Below are 23,885 nucleotides of genomic sequence, written 5' to 3'. Positions count from 1 at the left end.
GGAGCCTCATGGAGCTTTTAGGTGTTTTCTCTCAATAAACACACACAGCGCACGGTCTGGGAATCGAAACCGTGATCCTGCGACTGCGAGTCCGCTGCCCTAACCACTAGGCCATTGCACCTCCACAATTTTATCTATATACACATTATTAAAATCAGAGAGAAATGGTGATGAGTTTCTTAGCTTTAGTTCTTATCTCTGTGTAACGGTTTTAATTGATTAGCAACACAATATTATGATAATGTCAGTTTCAGCAGTTGTAACGATAATGTTTTGTAACGATAAGTGTTTGTTGTTATTATGATTGCATACTGAAGGATGGCAAGTTGTAAGATGTGAAGGATGCACAGTGTGGGAAAAGTTCTGTAGCAGTCATCATCATCATCATCATCATCATCATCGTTTAACGTCCGTTCTCCATGCTAGCATGGGTTGGACGGTTCGACCGGGGATCTGGGAAGCCAGAAGGCTGCACCAGGCTCCAGTCTTATCTGGCAATGTTTCTACAGCTGGATGCCCTTCCTAACGCCAACCACTCCGTGAGTGTAGTGGGTGCTTTTTACGTGCCACCCGCACAGGTGCCAGGCGAGGCTGGCAACGGCCATGGTCGGATTGGTGCTTTTTACGTACCACCAGTCCAGGGGTCCTGGCATCTGCCGGGTGCCAGTCATAGGTTTGGTTCGATTTCGATTTCGATTTCACTTGCCCCAACATGTCTTCACAAGTAAAGGGGGTTGGCACGGGTGCCTGTCGTGTTAATTTAAATTTGGCTATGGTGGATCAAATCCACTTCATGCATGCAAGATTCACTACAACACTCCCCTTGCCAGTGAGCTTCGTGGAGAGGAAGCGAACGATCGAAGGAGACAAAGAAATGCATAGTAAAGGAGAAATTTTGCATATCAGGAGAGAGGATCGTTGAAGTGTATACGGGACAGATTTCTATTCGGATTAGTTCGAATAGCGGTGTCGCTTTGCATGCCAAAATGTGTGCAGTCAGTGACAAATGAGCGCATGTGTGCATGTGAGGGCATATGCAAGAGTGCAGGTGCACGTTTCAAAATAGACTGTAAAATAAGCTGAGATGAGCGAGTGAGTGCATTCTCAATCCATGATATGAAAGATCTTCCTGCAGGGTTGCAGTGTTTGAAATGCCTTGAAGGTGAAATGCATCTGGTGCTGTTGTCATAGTTAATTGCTGAGTTAGTAAGGGCGACAGTAGAGCATGCTGGAGTGACGTGCGAGACAGATAATTTTCTCTGTTAATTATGTGACCAAACGGGGGCCTAACAGGGGGAAATTATGTCTAAACATGAGTGCAGAGCATGTGATCATCCGACATGCTTCGAGTCGGGAGAAGAATTGAGCTGAAGCAGACGTGTTGCAAAATAAGGCAGTAGATGCATAATAGAGTTGCATGTGCATGAGTGCAATAGAGGTTGCAAGGCTGAGGCTAATGCATTGATTACAAATACAGTGTACAGCATTGAATATGCCATTGATTAATGCAGTAAGGCTGAGGCCGCCAGCTGGTGCATGAGGTATTATATGCCTCGATCGTGCAGGAGTGAAAGGGTGACATGCTGGCGCATCATAAGAGACAAACAGGCTTCTCTATGTGTGTGTGACCGACCTAGGGTCTTACAGAGATGAGTTGTGTCTACGAGGGCGCATTGAGTATGGAAAGCAAGCGAGAAAGGCATGTGTGGTGCATGAATGCAACAGAGATAGCATTTGTGTGTGTATGAACAAAGTATGCAGATGTGTGTGCAAGGCCAGGCTGTGAGGAAAGGTGTATTGTATGCAACAATACAGGTATTTTCAAAGTGAACAATAAAAAGTACATGCAAAATATGAATAATAATAAAGAACAGTCAAAAAGATATGCACATGAATTTAGCTGTTTTAGTGAAACGAGTTGTCGTAGAATTTGTGCATCGCGGAATGTGTGCATTGCAGAATATGTGCTTCGTGGAATGTATGCATCGCGGAATGTGTGCATCGCGGAATGTGTGCTTCATGGAATGTATGCATCGCGGAATGTGTGCATCGCGGAATGTGTGCTTCATGGAATGTATGCATCGCGGAATGTGTGCATCGTGGAATGTGTGCATCGCGGAATGTGTGCTTCATGGAATGTATGCATCGCGGAATGTGTGCATCGTGGAATGTGTGCATCGCGGAATGTGTGCTTCATGGAATGTGTGCATCGTGGAATGTGTGCATCGTGGAATGTGTGCATCGCGGAATGTGTGCATTGCGGAATGTGTGCATCGTGGAATATGTGTGTATCACAGAATGTGTGACTCGTAAACAAATGAAAGTGTGCAGGGCAAATAGAACAATAAAATAAGCAAAAATAACGAACTTATATGAAAATAATGTCTTTTGTTAAAAGTCTACTGCTGAAAGTGAAACGATGTGCATGCAAAGAAAAAGATATGTATGTGTAAAAGTTCATAGACAATGCCGGGTTTGTACGTCAGGACAAGACAAAAAGTGTGTGTGTGTGCCAAAAAGGTTGCATGTGTGGGCCTCCTCATTTTCTTCCAGTTAGTTTCTGGACATGTAGGCGAATCCCTTGTGCATCGGCTGTGTTGCATTGTTGTGAAGTGCATCGTAGATTGCATTGCAGTATAGTGCTCTTTGTAGCAGGTCGAAGGAGGGTGCATCTTGGTGGTGACAGAGGTTGTCATTCATGCAGCGGTATGTAGCATCGAAAAGTAGTAATTCTCTTTACATGGGTTCACCAAGTTGTTGGTAATGCAGCTTCAAAGGCATCGATTCTTTGTCTCGAGGTCGCCTGTTGTAACTGCTGGTAATGCTGTTTCAGAAGGCAGCGATTCTATTTTTACGGGGTCACCAATTGTAACGGTTTTGATTGATTAGTAAACAATATTATGATAATGTCGGTCAGTTTCAGCAGCTGTAACAATAATGTTTTGTAACAATAAGAGTTTGTTGTTATTATGATTGCATACTGAAGGATGGCAAGTTGTAAGATGTGAAGGATGCACAATGTATAAACTTTTAAGAAAGTATTTATTCACCGTTATGTTACAAATACCTTGCCTCAACGGGCAGGTTTTGATACATCCAAAAGCATGTGAAGTAAAGTTTGTGTATGTGTCCTCTTCATTGTTTAGTAGTAGTAATTACAGAGAGAGATAGAATGATATTGTAATGGGCAGAATTAGAGCTAGAAAATTTCTTGCCTAGAAAAACTGACACAACCACAACAGCACCTCAGCTTTGTTTGTGTGTTTCTATCTTCTCCTCTCCTTTTTTTCCAGTCATTAAATCTATCCTTGCTACAAAAACAGTTACATCTGCTTGATATCAGTGTACAGTAAAAGCAATAAAATGCATTGCTAGATGGGCTGTACAGGAGCCACTTTCTCAAATGCTGTTCATTTTTTTTTTCCATGAACAGAAAGCCACATGGCTGGATCTAGATCTCAAAATAGCTCTTCACTAGCTATGTCTGTAGGAGGCAATGGATGGAAGCACTCCGTCGGTTACGACGACGAGGGTTCCGGTTGATCCGAATCAACGGAACAGCCTGCTCGTGAAATTAACGTGTAAGTAGCTGAGCACTCCACAGACACGTGTACCCTTAACGAAGTTCTCAGGGATATTCAGTGTGACACAGAGAGTGACAAGGCTGGCCCTTTGAAATACAGGTACAACAGAAACAGGAAGTAAGAGTGAGAGAAAGTTGTGGTGAAAGAGTACAGCAGGGATCACCACCATCCCCTGCTGGAGCCTCGTGGAGCTTAAGGGTGTTTTCGCTCAATAAATACTCACAACGCTCGGTCTGGGAATCGAAACCGCGAGTCCGCTGCCCTAACCACTGGGCCATTGCGCTTCCACATTCCTGTGTAGTAACTTGACGTATTACTGGATTCGTCATAGGACTGCTTCTGTAGTTTTCAAATTTATATCCTATTTTTAAAGAAATTCTAACAAAGATTTAGCCAGTACTTCAGTTTTTTGAGAACCAGTCTGCAGGAAAGTTAAAAACTTTCTATTGACTCCCCAGAAATAACATAACACACAATAGCTGTTAGATGTTTAACATGAGCCTGGTCTGGTGCTGAATCTACAAAAACTGAGAAATATATGGTAGTTTTAAGTTCTGCTACTATATGATTTATGTATTCTGCCATCAACAGAACATTTTCTTTGTAGATGGTAGGTGATAAGCATGACTGCTTACCGCTTCCAGGATGGTCAAATGCTTTCAAGTAACCCATAAGGAATGTATGGAATTGTGCAATAAGTTCCATGTTTCCTAAAAAAATCCTATTTTGCTAAGATCGTATGATCCCTCCACTACCTCCAAATGACAGGCCTTTCTTGCCTAGAAAAACTGACACAGCCACAACAGCACCTCAGCTTTGTTTGTGTGTTTCTATCTTCTCCTCTCCTTTTTTTCCAGTCATTAAATCTATCCTTGCTACAAAAACAGTTACATCTGCTTGATATCAGTGTACAGTAAAAGCAATAAAATGCATTGCTTCATGGGTTGTACAGGAGCCACTTTCTCAAATGCTGTTCATTTTTTTTTTCATGAACAGAAAGCCACATGGCTGGATCTTGATCTCAGAATAGCTCTTCACTAGCTTTGTCTGTAGGAGGCAATGATACTTCATCATCAATATTTTGAGCTGATATATTACTCCTAATTTCTGCAGATGTATTTGGGAGTGCAGTAACTTTCTCAAAAGTCTCCTTGACCTTAAAAATCATGTGGTAATGGTCAATGATTGACACTATCATGCAAGCATCATCATTCATTTCCAATATTCTTAGGGCAATAATTACCTTGCCTGGAAACAGTTGTGAATGGTGACAAGAAAGGCATTTGGCTGTAGAAAATCTGCCTCAGATATCCTACATCTAACTCATGCAAGCATAAGAGTGTGGATGGTAAATGCTGCTGCTGCTGCTGATTATGACTCCTAGTAGATTGCTTAGCAATATACACACTCTTTTATTGATCATCATTTTATGCTGAGAGGGTTAATAATCACCAAACAAGCATTCATACTAAGACGATGATGAGTATGATATGGTGTAGTATGAAAGTGTCAGTTTTGCATATTCATGCATGTATATGAATATGTGTGTATATGCATTTATGCTTGTGTGAGTATGTGTGTATGGGATACATGTGTTTATTACGTCTATATGGGAAGGCATATATATATTAAATTCAATTATATTTATTGTTTCTGATTCTTCATCAGCTTCCAAGTTTTCCTTCTTCAAAGCAAAGAAAAATTCTGTTGGGCAGTTTGTCTTTGCCAATACAGCAGCATTTTTTCACTTCTTTCTAAGAATATTTTGGATCACAATTAAGGCATGTTGTTGTTTGTTATTGATGATCCTTGAACTTATTATTTTTTTTTTTGTTTTGACATTTTTCCAATTTTTAAAATTCACCAATTTACAACTAGGAATAACAACTAATGTTTAACAGAGATAGTTGAAAATTAGTGGTCTGGACTGGGTAAATAAGCTTGTATTTTAATTGAGTAAACCGTTGTTGCTAAAGTGGAGAAACAGTGTTATTTTTAAGAAGTGGATATTTGTTTGCATATTGGAGGAGGCCCTGTTCATGCAAGGTTATTTGGAAATGGTGGGGGCCTGTCTGTACAGAAGACTCATCACATGTTGCAAGGGTGGGGGCTGAAATATTGTCGATGTTTGAGACAATTTCCCCTTCTGCCCCTCTATAAATCCAACTATGGGTGGCTGGATAATGAGACAGAGGGCTATAGAAGGCTATGATACAAGGGCATGATAGTGGGACCACTTTGGTTTGTTTTAAGGAAGATTTTAAGGAGTTGACACAAATTGCAGAAGCACCCAATTTAGGACAACATGTTAATTATGAATTAATACACACACACACACACACAGACACACACACACAAACACACACACACACACACAACACACACACACACACACACACACACACACACACACACACAAAAACAAACACTTGAAGTAAGTTGGATATAACCAAAAAAAATTTTTAAAAAGAGATTAAATATTTAGATAAAGAACATTTTTAAACAATTTTCAATAGAATTTATAAAATTTATGAAATTATTCCCTCACAATTAACTTCTGTAGTTCGTTCAGCACTGAATATGCTGTCGATAGTAAAGCTGCATTTCAGATTCCCAGAAGGAGGTTCTAATGTAGCACTGGATGTGTAAGTTTTTCCATCCGGACAAGTTTCTGTTTTGTTTGAAATAAATGGTTGTAGAGCCTAAAAGAGAGAGAGAGAGAAAGAGAGTGAAGGAGAGAGAATGATTTTTAAAATCTTCATTATAAAGCATTATGGAGTGCATTTATTTTACCATATTTATTTCTCAATTCATTTCTAATAAAATTACTTGACTTGTTAACATAATTGATACAATATAAAGATACTCTGACAAGAACTCATTATGGCACATGAAAGGCCTACATGGATGACTTACTCGAGTGACAACTGGTGTTGGTGTGTTTACGTCCCCATAACTTAATGGTTCAGCGAAAGAGACCGACAGAATAAGTACCAGGCTTACAAAGAATAAGTCCTGGAGTCAATTTGTTCGACTAAAGGCGATGCTTCAGCATGGCCACATTCAAATGACTGAAACAAATAAAAGAATAAAAGAATAATATAGTCTAAGGGAAGGGCATAGACATGCAGTCTGAAGTTGATAGAACAGGCATCAAATACAGTTCTAAACATATGACACTTTTATTCCAGAAACATCTTCTTCTGCAATTAAGTGTCATCACACAAAATTTGTTGACTTTGTCAAAGTATATCTTTCATTAACTAAAAGGACTTGGAGATATTCTGAAATTTGAGTTTGACATTTTAGTTTTATTCCACTATACTGAAAAACAAATATGACACGAATCAAGGAAACACACACAACATCCTTACCATTCCTAAACAACACACAATTAAGCTTTTGCACATTCTCTACTAATTTTAGGTTATACTGTCTCTTAGAACCTCTCATTGTAGTTTCTACAAATACCAGAAATTTTTGATTTCACAGCAGATGTGTCAATGCAAAGTAAATCTGGTAAGCATATGAGTATCTGAACTTGCAAAATTTACTCTACTCAGGTTAGAAAAAGGTTAATGTCAGGCTACTAAAGGGGAAATTAAAATGAAATAACAAAGTACAGCTTATGCATTGTTGTTGTCACAGTAAGAATCAGAAGTACGGAAAGAGAATTATTAGGTTTTGTGTAGATAAAAAATTTTGATACGTATAATAATAATACAGGCCAAAAATTATGTGGCAAATTATTAGTTTTTGTAGCTAAAATAATTCACATAGTAAAGATGAATCTAAAATTTTTGTAAGTCTAACTGAAATTTCCAATTGTTTAAAATAACACGTGGCAACAGGAAAGCTAAAACTCCACCTGCATGCAAATCTTTACAGTTTTATTAACTTGAAATCTAATCCAAAATTAAAACATAGAAGAAGAAAAAACAACCCTGTGAAATAAAAAATAATGACTGTGTAGTTAAGTGGCTGCTAGACTAGTGACCACATAGTCATAGGTTCAAATCTTACTAAAGTCCCTATGCTTGTTCCAGATAGTTTGAATAATATAAAACATTCCAATCCTTAGTCCAGAGTTGAGTAGCTTAATGGTAGAAAGATGAACACAGATAAAAAGAATTCTGTTTACTTACCTTTCCAAGGTAACATTCTATACGTGTCACAGGTAAAGAACATTTTGCTGTTACATTGTATTTACAATCTGTTTCATTCATGATCTCAATCGTTGGTTTCACTGTAAAATATGTCACAAATATTATTACCATCTGTGAGTACAGGCAACTTATAAAGTCTTCTTCATAATATGGTAGAAAATTTGTCTTTAGATTATGAGGTCAGAGCTGCACTTAATGGGGGGGGGGAAGCACTCCGTCGGTTACGACGACGAGGGTTCCAGTTGATCCGATCAACGGAACAGCCTGCTCGTGAAATTAACGTGTAAGTGGCTGAGCACTCCACAGACACGTGTACCCTTAACGTAGTTCTCGAGGATATTCAGCGTGACACAGAGAGTGACAAGGCCGGCCCTTTGAAATACAGGTACAACAGAAACAGGAAGTAAGAGTGAGAGAAAGTTGTGGTGAAAGAGTACAGCAGGGATCCCCACCATCCCTGCCGGAGCCTCGTGAAGGTTTAGGTGTTTTCGCTCAATAAACACTCACAACGCCCGGTCTGGGAATCGAAACCACGATCCTACGACCGCGAGTCCGCTGCCCTAACCACTGGGCCATTGTGCCTCCACTGCTGCACTTAAAATGATGACTGGAAAGAACCAAGATATTATTACAAGTAGTGTGGCACATGTAAATTCAATGACTTAACTTTCCACCATGATGATATGTGTTCCTTCCTTTATTTTAAAAATAATAATATCAATAATAATAAAAATCTTTTCTACAATAGGTGCAAGGCCTGAAGTTTGTGGGGAGGGGACTAGTCAATTACATCGACCCAAGTACTCAACTGGTATTTAATTTATTGACCCTGAAAAGATGAAAGGCAAAGTCAGTCTCAGCGGAATTTGAACTCAGAACGTAGTGATAGACAAAATATCACTAAGCACTTTGTCCACTGTGCTAACAATTTTGCTAGCTCAATAATGATAATAATAATAGTTATTTTTACTCTAGGTACAAGGCCTTGAAAATTTTGGTGGAAGGGGCTAGTCGATTACATCGACCCCAGTGTGTAACTGGTACTTATTTTATTGACCCTGAAAGGATGAAAGGCAAAGTCACCTTGGCAGAATTTGAACTCAGAACAAAGTGATAGGCAAAATACCACTAAGCATTTTGTCCAGTGTTCTAACAATTCTGCTAGCTCACTACCTTATCAATGATAATAATAATAATAATAATAATAATAATAATAATAATAATAATAATAATAATAATAATAACTGATTGAAAGTGTTATCATGTACATTGTTTTGTCTTGGTATAAAAGATGGGCTACAGCAAATATTCTGCTCAATACCACAGATTTGCTTGTCAGTTGTTTGACCTTAACCAGTTGAGCATGTCCCTTAGTGGCTGACGATATGTGCATCTCTGATCACGAGCAGAAGTAGTGGGAGAGCATCATAGCTATGTGTTGAGAGGGATTCTTTGGGGTTTGAATAATTCACCTCTGGAAACATGGGTGGTTCTTTGAACATTCTTAAACAACCCTTATTCAGGGACATTTTGAGTGGGATGGGCTACTCAACCTGAAGAAAATTCTAACTGGGCCCCACCTGCAAGGTCATGCGCTGTTTATCTTGATATGAGATCACCATGTCGCGCACATATGGTTGGGATGCATGTGCTTGGTGTACCCTTATCAGAAGGGTAGTCATGATGGGTATATTGGGCTTCGTATATTTTACCCCAGTGTCACTTTGATGGCATGAACTGCTCTCTCACTCAATAATAATAATAATAATAATAATAATAATAATGATGATAATGATAATAATAATAATAATAATAATACTAATAATAATAATAATAATAAATGCCCTGATGTAGTACCAGGCAGTGGCTCTCATGGCTTCTGATCTTAACTGATTGGAAGTGTTATCATGTACATTGTTTTGTCTTGGTATAAAAGATGGGCTACAGCAAATATTCTGCTCAATACCACAGATTTGCTTGTCAGTTGTTTGACCTTAACCAGTTGAGCATGTCCCTTGGTGGATGACGATATGTGCATCTCTGATCACGAGTAGAAGTAGTGGGGGAGCATCATAGCCATGTGTTGAGAGGGATTCTTTGGGGTTTGAATAATTCACCTCTGGAAACATGGGTGGTTCTTTCAACATCCTTAAACAACCCTTATTCAGGGACCTTTTGAGCGGGATGGGCTACTCAACCTGAAGAAAATTCTAACTGGGCCCAACCTGCAAGGTCATGTGCTGTTTATCTTGACATGAGATCACCATGTCGCGCACATATAGTTGTGATGCATGTGCCTAGTGTACCCTTATCAGACGGGTAGTCATGATGGGTATATTGGTCTTCGTATATTTTACCCCAGTGTCACTTTGATGGCATGAACTGCTCTCTCACTCAATGATGATGATGATGATGATGATGATGATGGTGGTGGTGGTGGTGGTGGTGGTGGTGGTGGTGGTGGTGGTGGTGATGATGATGATGATGATGATGATGATACTATATAGGACCGAGGTAACTCATCCAGAAGTTATACACAAATAAATAAATAAAAGAGTGCCATATCTTGTGAAATTGGTTGAACAATATTTCTGCACACTAGATGATGGGCATCATATCAAACAGCATCTGTAAGTACTTAGATGAGAGTGAGCTACTACCAGTGAAATAAAAAGGGTGTAGATGTAAGAGCAGAGGAACGAAGGATCAATTACTAATTGATAAGATTATCCTGGCAGATTGCAAGAAGGGACACAAAAATTTGGCGATGGCATGGGTGGACTACAGGAAAGCATATGACACGGTCCTACACCCATGGATTATTGAATGCCTTAAACTACTTAAGGTTTCACACAATATCCTGAAGGTAATACAAAACTCAATGACAATGTGGTGAACTGAACTCACAGCATGGGGAGATAAGCTGGGAGAGGTAAATATTAAAAGAGGACTCTTTCAAGGAGACAGTATGTCACCTCTCCTATTTGTTGGTTGTATACTGCCACTAAGAAGCATTTTAAGAAAGATGTGTGTGGTGTACATGCTAGGCAGGGTGAAAGTAAACAACATGTGGTTTATAGATGACCTAAAGATATTCACTAAGACTGAGAAAGAAATTGGGAGTTTGATGGCAACTTGTGCAGATGATTAGCAAAAATATTGGCATGGAATTTGGGATCGAGAAATGTGGTGTAATGATTCTCAAACGGGAGAAAATCAGTAAAAGCTATGGGATCAAGCTGGGAAGTGGTGTAACTATAAAGGAAGTCGGAGAGGAAGGATATAAGTACCTGGGTATCATTGAAAGAGAGAAGATGAATGAACACAAGATGAAAGAAATGTACAGGAAAGAGTATTTGAAGAGAACTCGGCTTGTGCTCCAGTTGAAGCTAAATGGCCGCTATAAGATTAGAGCAATTTACATGTGGGCAGTTGCTTTGATGAGATATGGAGCAGGAATCGTATCATGGAAGAAACATGAATTACAAGAGAGAGAACATGTAAATTAATGACAATGATGACAATAAACAAAGAACTACACCCCAAGAGTGATGTGTCAAGATTGTATATAAAGGAGAGAGGGAGGATAGGGATTAGTGTATTGTGAAGGTTGTGTAAGGGAAGAGGAGAATAGCCTGGATTGGTTTGTTAAGGGATGTAAAGAAGAAATGATTGAATCAGTGAAAATGTAGGGAACCTTAAAAGTGAACAAAGCCATAGATCCAGCACAAGTTAAGAAAGACCAGAAAGAGAGAGAGCAGGGGAAGAAAATTTGGTAGGACAAGAAAAGGCACAGTCAATACTTGAAGAATAAGGAAGAGACTGATTTGAATAGAACCTAGCAATGGCTGCAGAAAGGAGACTTAAAAGGGGCCACTGAAGCATTTGTGTGCAGCACTCAAGAACAAGCTCTCAAAACAAACTACTTCAAATATCACATTGATAAAAGCACTGACTCGCCACGGTGTAGGATGTGCTCTGAAGGGAGAACATATAAGCCATATTGTTAGTGAGTGTTGTAAGCTTGCACAGTGTGAATTATAAAAGGCGTCATGACAATGTGGCCAGATATGTCCACTGGCTGTTGCGCAGTAAAGCAAACCTTGAGAGAGCTGAACAATGGTATGAAACACAAGCCAGAGGGAGTAATGGAAAATAAACATTACAAAACACAGTGGGATTTTAACATGCAGTGCGACCAAGTCATAGAGGTGAGACAACCAGATATCATGCTCATCCCTAAAGATAAAAAAGAAGTAACGATAATAGATGTTGCAATACCAGGTGATTCGAGGGTGAAATGTATGGAATCAGAAAAGACTGAAATACCAGCTACTGCAGGACGAATTAGGTGAGTTATGGGGCATAAGGAAAGTAATGGTGATACTGGTGGTAATTGGGGCATTAAGAGCAGTTTCCAAGGGCTTTGAAAAACATATTAAGAATATTGGAGCTGCTGTCAGGCTCGAGATGATCCAGAAGACAGCATTGTTGGGTACAGCTCGTATTCTAAAGAGAATATTGTCTCTTTCAGTTACAGGAAATCCTGATCTTCAATTCTTTTGCCAAAAATGCAATTACCATCAGATATACCATTGGTTCTTGTGCAGTTTTCTAGTATTTGGTCCATTTTTTGCTGAAAAATGTCCTGAAACACCTTGCACAAAAATGGATACCTTAAATATCTGTACTGTCCAAACAGTGTATTGAAACATGTAGAAAGACATGATTCTCTATCAAAATGTATTGTCCACTACCCATATTCTGCATCTAATTTTGTGAAATATTTGGTACCTGCTAGTTTGTTGGAAACTTCCTCAAGGGTTGGGACTTTGTGATAAGTTCTTTTAATGCATTTATTCAATGGTTTTGGATCTAAACATATCTATAACTCACCATTTTTTCCTGCTACATGTGATTGCATTCACCCAGTCTATTGGTTCGTTTACTTTTGTGATCACACAAATACCATCCATTTCATTTAATTCTTTTTTTTTAATTCATCTTTCAAGTGCACTGAATATTTTCTTGGAGGTTGTACCACTAGTGTTATATTTTCAACAATGTGTATTTTTTGATTCTCTTGGAAAATTCCCAATGCCTTTAAATACTTCAAGATTCTCACTTGCAAAGTCTTCTATGCTTCACAGTTGTTTTCTTATATCTGATGGTGTTATACTATAGCTGATTTGCACCAAGCCCAACTTTCTACAAAGTTTTAGGCCTAATGTTGTTACATCATTGTCACACATAAAAAAATTGGGCTTGTATGGTGCTGGAATTTTTGTGCTTTATGCTAAGGACTACCAAACTATATTATGGTATCCTGGTGCCATTCATTGCCCATAAAGTAGTATGTTACCTACTGAGACTTGTTGGTTTTCGAGTATTTTTATCAATCTTTTGGGGATACATCTGCTTTTATAGCCTTAGTGGTAGTACACTTCCATTGACCCTAGTGTGTATTTTCATTATTTTTTATTTTCTTACATATAGGCGCAGGAGTGGCTGTGTGGTAAGTAGCTTGCTAACCAACCACATGGTTCCGGGTTCAGTCCCACTGCATGGCATCTTGGGCAAGTGTCTTCTGCTATAGCCCTGGGCCGACCAATGCCTTGTGAGTGGATTTGGTAGACGGAAACTGAAAGGAGCTTGTCGTATATATGTATATATATATATAAGTGTGTGTGTATATGTTTGTGTGTCTGTGTTTGTCCCCCTAGCTTTGCTTGACAACCGATGCTGGTGTGTTTAAATCCCCATCACTTAGCGGTTCGGCAAAAAGAGGCCGATAGAATAAGTACTGGGCTTACAAAGAATAAGTCCCGGGGGTCGATTTGCTCGACTCCAGCATGGCCGCAGTCAAATGACTGAAACAAGTAAAAGAGTAAAAGAGTATAGGAGTCTTTACAATCAATGATACCAAATATTTCCCTCCTCTCAGTTACTGAGACTTTTGTCTTCTTTATTTTCTATAGTGTATAAATAAAAGTCGTTAGGTGTTCGCTTGTATGTGCAAAGCTGTAGATATGTAAGTTCCTTAGCTTATTTTGAGGGAAATTCAAATTACTCACAGAAAACAGTAGATCTTCCAGTTTTTCCGTTGTCACGCTGGGTTGGTCAGAGCAGCGAAAAACACGTCCAGCTTCTATCACGTCCAGCCGCCTTCTCTTCTTCTTCTTCTTATTATTATTATTATTACTATTATTATTATTATTATTATTATCATTATATTATTATTATTATTATCATTATTATTATTATTATCATTATTATATTATTATTATTATTATTATTATTATTATTATTACTATTATTATTACTATTGAGTGAGCGAGCAGAGCATGCCATCAAAGTGACACTGGGGTAAAATATACGAAGCCCAGTATACCCATCATGACTACCCGTCTGATAAGGGTACACCAGGCACATGCATCACAACCATATGTGCACGACATGGTGATCTCATATCAAGATAAACAGCACATGACCTTGTAGATGGAGCCCAGTTAGAATTTTCTTCAGATCGAGTAGCCCATCCCGCTCAAAAGGTCCCTGAATAAGGGTTGTTTAAGGACGTTGAACGAAACACCCATGTTTCCAGAGGTGAATTATTCAAACCCCAAAGAATCCTTCTCAACACATGGCTATGATGCTCCCCCACTACTTCTGCTCGTGATCAGAGATGCACATATCGTCAGCCACTAAGGGACATGCTCAACTGGTTAAGGTCAAACAACTGACAAGCAAATCTGTGGTATTGAGCAGAATATTTGCTGTAGCCCATCTTTTATACCAAGACAAAACAATGTACATGATAACACTTCCAATCAGTTAAGATCAGAAGCCATGAGAGCCACTGCCTGGTACTGCATCAGGGCATTTATTATTACTATTATTATTATTATTATTATTATTATTATTATTATTATTATTATTATTATTATTATTACTATTATTATTATTATTCAGTAGTTTTATTTTTATATCGTGCTTTCACTTCACTACCGAGCGCAGCTCTGTGTGCCTTGGGTAGGTGCTGTGATTTGTTGTGATGCTCTGATGGTTATTGTATGGAAAGTGTTCTGTGTAGGATGTGTGCAGTGCCTAGTAGTGCAATTTTCTGTATGTTATATGTGTTTGTAAGTCCTGGTGTTTTTGTTATGTATTTGTCTGAATATTTTTTTATCATGCCTAATGCACCTACTAAGATAGGAATTGTTTCTGTTTTCAGATTCCACATTCTGGTTACCTCTATTTCCAGGTCTTTGTATTTTGAGAGTTTCTCCATTTCTTTTAGAGACACGTTGTCATCTGCCGGTATTGATACATCAATTAGAAAGCATTTTTTTTCTTCATGATCTCTGACAACTATATCTGGCCTGTTGGCCTTAATTTCTCTATCTGTGTGTATCGGCATATCCCAGAGTATGGTTGCTTTCTCGTTTTCTGTGACCTTTTCTGGTGTGTGCCTATACCATCTTTTTTCTGCTGTTATTCCATAATGTTGGCATAGCTTCCAATGTATGTAGGTTCCAACTCTGTCATGTCTGTGAATATATTCCTTCTTAGCCAGGACTGGGCAGCTAGAGATAATATAATTTATTGTTTCTTGTCCATCTCCACATATTCTGCAGTTACTTGTTATATTTCTTTTCATTACATGTTTTTGGTAATTTCTGGTGGGGAGACTTTGGTCTTGTGCTGCAATTAAAAATCCCTCTGTTTCTGCTTTGAGTCCTGAGCTTCTCAACCATTGCTGGGATTTTTCTTTGTCTATTTCTTTTGCGTTTAGTTTTGTCCAGTATTTGCCATGAAGGGGCTTTTCTTGCCATCGTTTTATCATGGTTCGTTGCTGTTCTATTTTTAGTTTGGATTTCATTTGTTTTATAGCTTTTGTTGTTTCTTCTTCTTCTTCTTCATATTTATTAGGTGGTATGATTTCTTGTTTGTATTTGTCAGCTTCCTTAAATACTGAGAACAGTTTTTTGTTTTGCTCGTGTTTTGCCGCTATTTGTATCAGTTTTCCTTCCTTCTGAAGTAGATATTTTTGCAGTCCTATGGTGGTTATTTTATAGTAGTTTTCCAGTTGTATAAGGCCTCTACCACCTTCTATACATTGTATATATAGTCTTCCTATGTCAGATTTTGGGTGATGCATCCTAGATCCTGTCATTATTTTTCTTGTTTTCCTATCTATTTTGGTCAGTTCATTTCGTGTCCAGTTAAGGATATTGTAGCTGTAACTTATAACTGGGACAGCTAAAGTGTTAATACCTATTATCTTGTTTTTAGCATTGAGCTCTGTTTTTAGTATTGATCTAACTCATCTATAATATTCTTTTTTTATTTTCTCTTTCATTTGTGTGTGTTGTGTCTTATCTAGTTCATGGATTCCTAAGTATTTGTAAGTTTGGCTTTGGTCTAATTCTTTTATTTCATTGGTTTTATCTAGTGTGATGTTGCTACTCTTACTAGTTTTCCTCTTTTCATGGTTACTTTGGCGCATTTTTCTAATCCAAATTTCATATCTATTTCTTTGGTAAATCCATGAACTGTCTTTAATAGTGTTTCCAGCTGTTTGTCATTTGCAGCGTATATAAAAGGTGGCTGATCATTTTGCCATAACATTTATATCCGCATCCAGTTCTATTTAGTATATCAGATAGAGGTGATAGTGCCAAGCAGAAAAGGAGTGGAGAGAGCGTGTCTCCCTGGAATATTCCTCTTCTAATGGGGATGTCTTTGGTTTTCATGAGTCTCTCTTTTGTTTGGAGGTGTAGGACTGTTTGCCATTTATTCATAGAGTGCTCTATGAATTTTATGATTGTTGGTGCTACTTTGTTAATGGCTAGTGTTTCGAGGATCCATGTGTGGGGGATGCTAACAAACGCCTTTTTGTAGTCAATCCAGGCCATACTGAGGCCTTTCTTCTTTCTGTGGCTGTCTTCAGTTATGGCTTTATTAATCATTAGTTGATCTTTACAGCCATATGAGCCTTTGCGGCATCCTTTCTGCTCTTCTGGGAACAGTTTGTTTTCGTCCAGGTGCTTGTTCAACCTTTGCGATATCACTGCAGTAAATGCCTTGAACATTTGCTGTCTCATTTGATTTGGGAATTAAGATGGTTTTCCCCTTCGTGAGCCATTCAGGCATTGGCTCTGGCTCTGCTAGTATGTTGTTAAAGTTTTCAGCCAGCTTTTTGTGCATTCCTGTTAGATATTTCAACCAGAAGTTGGGGATCTTGTCATGCCCAGGTGCCTTCCAGTTACTTAGTCTTTGCAGTGCCTGGGTGACCTCTTCAGTTGTTATGGGGGTCCAAAGTTGTTCAGATGCCGAGTTTGTTATTTTGATACTCCTTATTAATATTATTATTATTATTATTATTATTATTATTATTATTATTATTATTATTACTATTATTATTATTATTATTACTATTATTATTATTATTATTATTACTATTATTATTATTATTATTATTATTATATTATTTATTATTACTATTATTATTATTATCATTATTATTATTATTACTATTATTATTATTATTACTACTATTATTATTATTATTATTATTATTACTATTACTATTATTATTATTATATATTATTACTATTATTATTATTATTATTACTATTATTATTATTATTATTATTTTTACTATTATTATTATATTATTATTATTATTATTATTATTATTATTATTACTATTATTATTATTATTTTTATTACTATTATTATTATTATTATTATTATTATTACTATTATTATTATTATTATTATTACTATTATTATTACTACTACTATTATTATTATTTATTATTATTATTATTATTATTATTATTATTATTATTATTATTGTGTGCTTATTAATTTTTTACCTTATATTTAATACATACAAATGAATATTAGTTCTTACACTAACACAACTCCATTTTACATAGCTCTTTAAGCATTTCCACCCCTTAATACATGTTTACATTACATTCCAGCAGCCATCTATATACTACATACTCTAGTTTAACTTCATCCTCACATAAAAATCTTTTTTAAATATACACAACACCTAGTATTGTTTATAACTGTCAGGTCATATCCTAATTCAAACATAACTATGCTTTTCCATTGGACATCTCTATTAAACTTCCTTTACACACATGACTTATTTGGAGTTAGTGGAGGCGCAATGGCTCAGTGGTTAGGGCAGCGGACTCGCGGTCGTAGGATCGCGGTTTCGATTCCCAGACCGGGCGTTGTGAGTGTTTATTGAGCGAAAACACCTAAAGCTTCACGAGGCTCCGACAGGGATGGTGGTGATCCCTGCTGTACTCTTTCACCACAACTTTCTCTCACTCTTACTTCCTGTTTCTATCGTACCTGTATTTCAAAGGGCCGGCCTTGTCACTCTCTGTGTCATGCTGAATATCCCCGAGAACTACGTTAAGGGTACACATGTCTGTGGAGTGCTCAGCCATTTACACGTTAATTTCACGAGCAGGCTGTTCCGTTGATTCAGATCAACCAGAACCCTCCTTGTCGTAACCGACAGAGTGCTTCCATCCACTACTGGTGGTAGTTCATCAAACTCCACCATGAATCCGGTGGTTCAACATTACACATTTCCTTCAACTTGCTATATTTTTCTTTGTTGATTAAAATCGCTTTCACAGTATCACCGTACATCTCCTTGGGCAACTTAACCCTTATAACGGATTTTAGTTTCGTTACCATTTTTTCCGTATTTACGATTTTAGCATTCTCTTTTACTCTTTTACTTGTTTCAGTCATTTGACTGCGGCCATGCTGGAGCACCGCCTTTAGTCGAGCAAATCGACCCCGGGACTTAATTTCACGAGCAGGCTGTTCCGTTGATCGGATCAACAGGAACCCTCGTCGTCGTAACCGACGGAGTGCTTCCAAGTCCAATTTGGAGTTAGAATCCCTTATCTCCTTTATCTTCTATAGAGGGAACGTCTCTTGAAATCAAGAGGACAGATCCTGATGTCTACAACTCTTTCCTGCAATCAGACCTAGACACAATGCAGCAATGGATCACAGACTGGCAACTGAAACTGGCTGTGGACAAGTGTACCACCATGCATTTTGGGAGAAAAAACCCTGCGTTCACTTACTCCCTCCACAACACTGATATCAAGAAATCCTCTTGCGAGCGTGACCTAGGCATCACTGTCAGCAGTGATTTGCGTTGGTCAAAGCATATCTCTAAGATTGTCAGGAAGGCCGAGGGTGTCTTGGCATCACTCAGCAGGTCTTTTGTTAGCCGCTCTCCAGCCATCTATTTAAAACTGTATACAGCTATGGTACGACCACACTTGGAATTCGCATCATCAGTTTGGAACCCCTATCTTGCACAGAACATTGACCTCCTGGAATCTGTCCAGAGACGTGCAACCAAACGCATACCCTCCATCAGACACCTACCATATTCTGAGCGCCTTGTTTCCCTGGGCATGGATTCACTGAAGCTCCGGCGTTTGGCGACGGACTTGGTAAACACCCACAAAGTTATCAACCACCTCACCAACAACAACACTGAACACCTTTTTGATCTCCATGGTCTAACACACGTGGACATGCCTACAAAGTCAGAAAACAATACAGCTCCCATGACTTTCAGAAACATTTTTTCACGCTCAGAGTTGCTGAAGCATGGAATAAACTGCCTGCGTCAGTTGTTGACTGCCATGACACTGCATCTTTTAAGGCCCTCATGCTTTCCGAAATCCGCCGAAACTACACCTGATTATATATACACTTTAGATGAGTTGTAGTGCACCTGAGCACTGTACACAATTATTATTATTATTATTATTTAAAATCTTTTTCACTTATATTTTCAAATTATCATTAGTTGCCTTAGTTTTTGTTTATACCTAACAGGACTCACACTCATTATTATGAGGCTTGTATTTCACATAAGGATAAATATGAATGTCCAAGATCATTCTCTGCTATTCCCTTCATTAAGTCATTTGTAATAATTTTTTGTTTATACTTCTTGCACTGAGGAGAAAAATGATATATAATTAATTTAATTAAATTAAATTAATTTAATATTTCTTATTCAACTATGAATTTGCATGATTGTAATATCGTTGTTTGAAATGATTGTATACATGAATTAAAATTCTCTTAAATTTCAACATTTCTCTTCTCTATTTTTAACAAATTTGTTGAGTTTTATGGGATACCTTTCCATAAATTCACATAACACATGATATATATATATCTGAAACTGGAAAAATCCATAAATTCACATAACACATGATATATATATAGCTGAAACTGGAAAAATCAAATCAAAATCAAATCATATATATATATATATATATATATACAGGGTGTCCCAAAAAGATGTATACACATAGTTGTTCGGCAAAAGAGAGCAATAGAATAAGTACTAGGCTTACAAAGAATAACAAATTTACAATTATTTAAGGTGTGTATACATTTTTTTGGGACACCCTGTATATATATACACACACACACACACACACACATACACACACATACCTATGCGTGTGTGTTATTAAAGGGACAGAATCCAATGTTATATTTTGTTACACTAAGGCAGCAGTGCTTCCACTTTTTGCTTTTGATATTTTTTTTATTCCAATTCTTCCTTTAAAAATAAAATACCAGAAAATATCAATAGTTTGTATAGCATTTATTATAGGGATGAAATAACGGTTAAACTAACTAGACCATTTGGTTAACTATCCCACAAGAGATATTACAAGGAAAAGAAATCACTTGTACAAAAAAGAACTTTGAAATAGTGAAGTCAAAATCTTTGATTTTGATTTAATATTATAATTAGCTCTCTTTTATAAAAAATTTGCAAAGCAAATTCATAAACATTATAAAACATTTGTTTGATAATTATTGTGTGGTAAGTAGCTTGCTTACCAACCACATGGTTCCGGGTTCAGTCCCACAGTGTGGCACCTTGGGCAAGTGTCTTCTACTTGGGCCAACAAAAGCCTTGTGAGTAGATTTGGTAGATGGAAACTGAAAGAAGCCTGTCCTATATATATATGTATATATATATATATGTGTGTGTGTGTGTGTGTGTGTGTGTGTGTGTGTTTGTCCCCCCAACATTGCTTGACAACCAATGCTGGTGTGTTTACGTCCCCGTAATTTAGTGGTTCGGCAAAAGAGACTGATAGAATGAGTACAAGACTTACAAAGAATAAGTCCTGGGGTCGATTTGCTCTGCTAAAGGCGGTGCTCCAGCATGGCCACAGTCAATGACTGAAACAAGTAAAAGAGTAAAAGAATAGAAATATTTTCCTTACCTTTTATGTCAAGTTTAAGGTGTGCAACTCGTAAATCATCATCGTTAAAAGACCACTTTGAGAATTCCCAAGATACGTTTTTGATTGTAAGAGTTGAAATATTACCATCCTGAGTAACTGTATAAGCCCCAGTGGCGCATGTCCTATCACATTCATATTTATAATTATTGTATTTCCAAACTGCAGGTCTTTTCAGATTTGGAATTTCTTCTGTCTGAAGAACAAGGCTTTCTCCTAACCAAGCTGTTTCTGAAATAAATAAATCAACTATATTGATTTTAAGTTTTTTTTTATTAGCTTTATTATTTTTATTATGGAAATTAAAAGTCAAAATGTAATTAGGTTCCTGATTAGATTTGAAATAGACAATCAAAACTAAAGAGAAGGCTAACTACACAAAATGTAAAATGACAAAATAAGTCATAAAGAAATTAAACTAAAACTAAGGAGACTTAATTGAATTAGACCTAACTTAATGAGATATGACTTAATAGAGAATAACCTAATAAAATATAATCCAAGGGCCTCACAGAGGAAATGACGATGACTGAGACCTCTGAGATATGCTGTGACTGTGAAGACCCGAGAAACGAAGTGAGTTTATGGCTCGCAGGACGACCTGCTGTGCTAACCTTGGATCGTAGAGTGACCCGCTGTTCTTGAGGAGACCTATTGAGTCAAGTACATCAACACCAACATGAAAATGAAAATCAAATGGAAATTGTAGTTAAGCTACCCATGCCAGTGACATGTAAAAAGCACCGTCCGAATGTGGCTGATGCCAGTGCGGCCTGACTGGCGTCCGTGTCGGTGACACATAAAAAGCACCAACCGATTGTGGCCGTTTGCCAGCCTCCCCTGGCCCCTGTGCCAGTGGCATGTAAAAAGCACCCATTACACTCATGGAGGAGTTGGCGTTAGGAAGGGCATCCAACTGTAGAAACACTGCCAGATCAGACTGGAGCCTGGTGCAGCCTCCTGGCTTCCCAGACCCCGGTCGAACCGTCCAACTCATGCTAGCATGGAAAACGGATGGACAGATGGATGGACGGACGATGACGATGACGACGATGATGTAATAATATTTAAGTTAAAGAGACAAACTAATGAATCTTAATCTAATGACAAAACCCAATCAGACAAGAATTAATGAAACCTAAACTGATGCAACACTAATTAGACAAACCACAGAAACATATTTAATGACACATAACATATTGAGCTTCAGCTTAAACTAACGAGGCATAGCTTAATTAGACATAATTCAATGAGGCATAAAGTAATGGAACATAATGACAGTAACTAATGTGAAAAAAACGATAAGATAAATTAATGTGACCTTATCTGACCTCCGTCGAGATGTCCCTGTGATTCTCAGGGTATCCTAGCAGAGTCACATTGAGACAGTAAAGTGAGGTTCCAGACTCAATGTAGTACATCATTCCAAATCATCAATGGTGGGTAACAAAGAAGATGTGAAATTAACTCCCACAATGCCTCAGAAGGCAGAAGAAGGCTCCAGTAGATTTTTATATTCTAATCATCTTGAATCATCTTACCATTAGAGACTATTAAAGATCCGTGAAGGCACGTGGCTTAGTGGTTAGGGCATTCGGCTCATGATTGTAAGGTCATGAGTTCGATTCCAAGTGGCGCGTTGTGTCCTTGAGCAAGACACTTTATTTCATGTTGCTCCAGTCCACTCAGCTGGCAAAAATGAGTTGTACCTGTATTTCAAAGGGCCGGCCTTGTCACACTGTGTGTCACCCTGAATCTCCCTGAGAACTACGTTAAGGGTACACGTGTCTGTGGAGTGCTCAGCCACTTGCACGTTAATTTCACAAGCAGGCTGTTCTGTTGATCGTATCAGCTGGGACCCTCGTCATCGTAACCGACGGAGTGCTCCTTTTTTAAAGATCTATAAAAGACTGCTCGCATATTAAACCAATTAAAGGCATCTTCCAACACCAATAGAGTCTTGAACATGTATTTATAAATCTTGTTGCAATCAACTTCAAGTGACAGATGAAGGACAGTGAATCTGTAAGCTTATAGTTTAAGAACCACAAACGAATGGTAGATGTTTTATTCAATTGCTGAACTCTTGCATCAAAGCAGGAGAGTCCTTTAGCAGACTTTTTTAGGATCCATTCTCCTTGCCCTGCATTGGAAGGGGGCTAGAGGTGTCCTAAACATAGTCCATTTTGCGTATCTACTTTGGATTACCACATCTAGAAGAACTCACCAACCTTGAAGCTGAAACATAAACATTAAATTCAGAACCTGAAACAGCAGACATTAATGGAAATGAATGACTCCAACATAAGAAGAACCATTGTAGAAAGAATGTCCCCCTAAGGAATCATGAATATATGGAGTGAGATTTTCTATTCAGGTCAGCCTTGTTCCATAAACAGTTGACTTCATCATTTCTAACATTCTGAAGAAGGACAAGATTATCTTGACGATTTTGAAGTGAGGTTTTTAAAGAGGAGAGAATAGAATCTTTTGAAGGGAATGATCAGAAAATACAGTGCTGGAAATGTCAACTTCAATGACAACCTTCTTCTAATGAAATGTGCCAAACACAGTCATGTCATAACTAACACTCTTTTTCAACACAAGTATCCCTACACGATTTCTGGCAACATCTGAGTTCTAAAAACTGGTCTTTGATCATCTACATTATTGTCTGGTCTTGAAATCATGAAGATATGCTCCTTAAAAAAAAAAGAGAAAAGAAAAAAAATTAAAAGTTGCTGATGGTGCTAACAACTGAGGGACTGATTGACTCATCAGTGTCTCATCCT

At 37.8% G+C, this 23,885-nt stretch overlaps 1 protein-coding gene across 6 annotated transcripts in view; it reads right to left on the bottom strand.

The window, feature by feature from the left end:
* The window catches only part of LOC115211991, a 68,746-nt gene that overhangs the window by 5,536 nt on the left and 39,325 nt on the right, over positions 1-23,885 (bottom strand). For 5 of the 6 annotated variants that reach the window (XM_036503088.1, XM_029780770.2, XM_029780772.2 and 2 more), the window contains 3 exons: positions 21,076-21,324; positions 7,730-7,830; positions 6,133-6,286 (listed from right to left, as the gene is read on the bottom strand). In XM_036503088.1, the coding sequence (XP_036358981.1) occupies positions 6,133-6,286; positions 7,730-7,830; positions 21,076-21,324 (504 nt within the window). Of the gene's footprint in view, positions 1-2,396; positions 2,927-6,132; positions 6,287-7,729; positions 7,831-21,075; positions 21,325-23,885 lie in introns of those variants that run through there. The other variant, XM_036503090.1, reaches the window with a different exon arrangement.

This window comes from Octopus sinensis, linkage group LG5 (assembly GCF_006345805.1).
Source record: "Octopus sinensis linkage group LG5, ASM634580v1, whole genome shotgun sequence".
Classification (NCBI taxonomy): Eukaryota; Metazoa; Mollusca; class Cephalopoda; order Octopoda; family Octopodidae; genus Octopus; species Octopus sinensis.
This window is presented reverse-complemented; position numbering and strand designations above follow the sequence as displayed.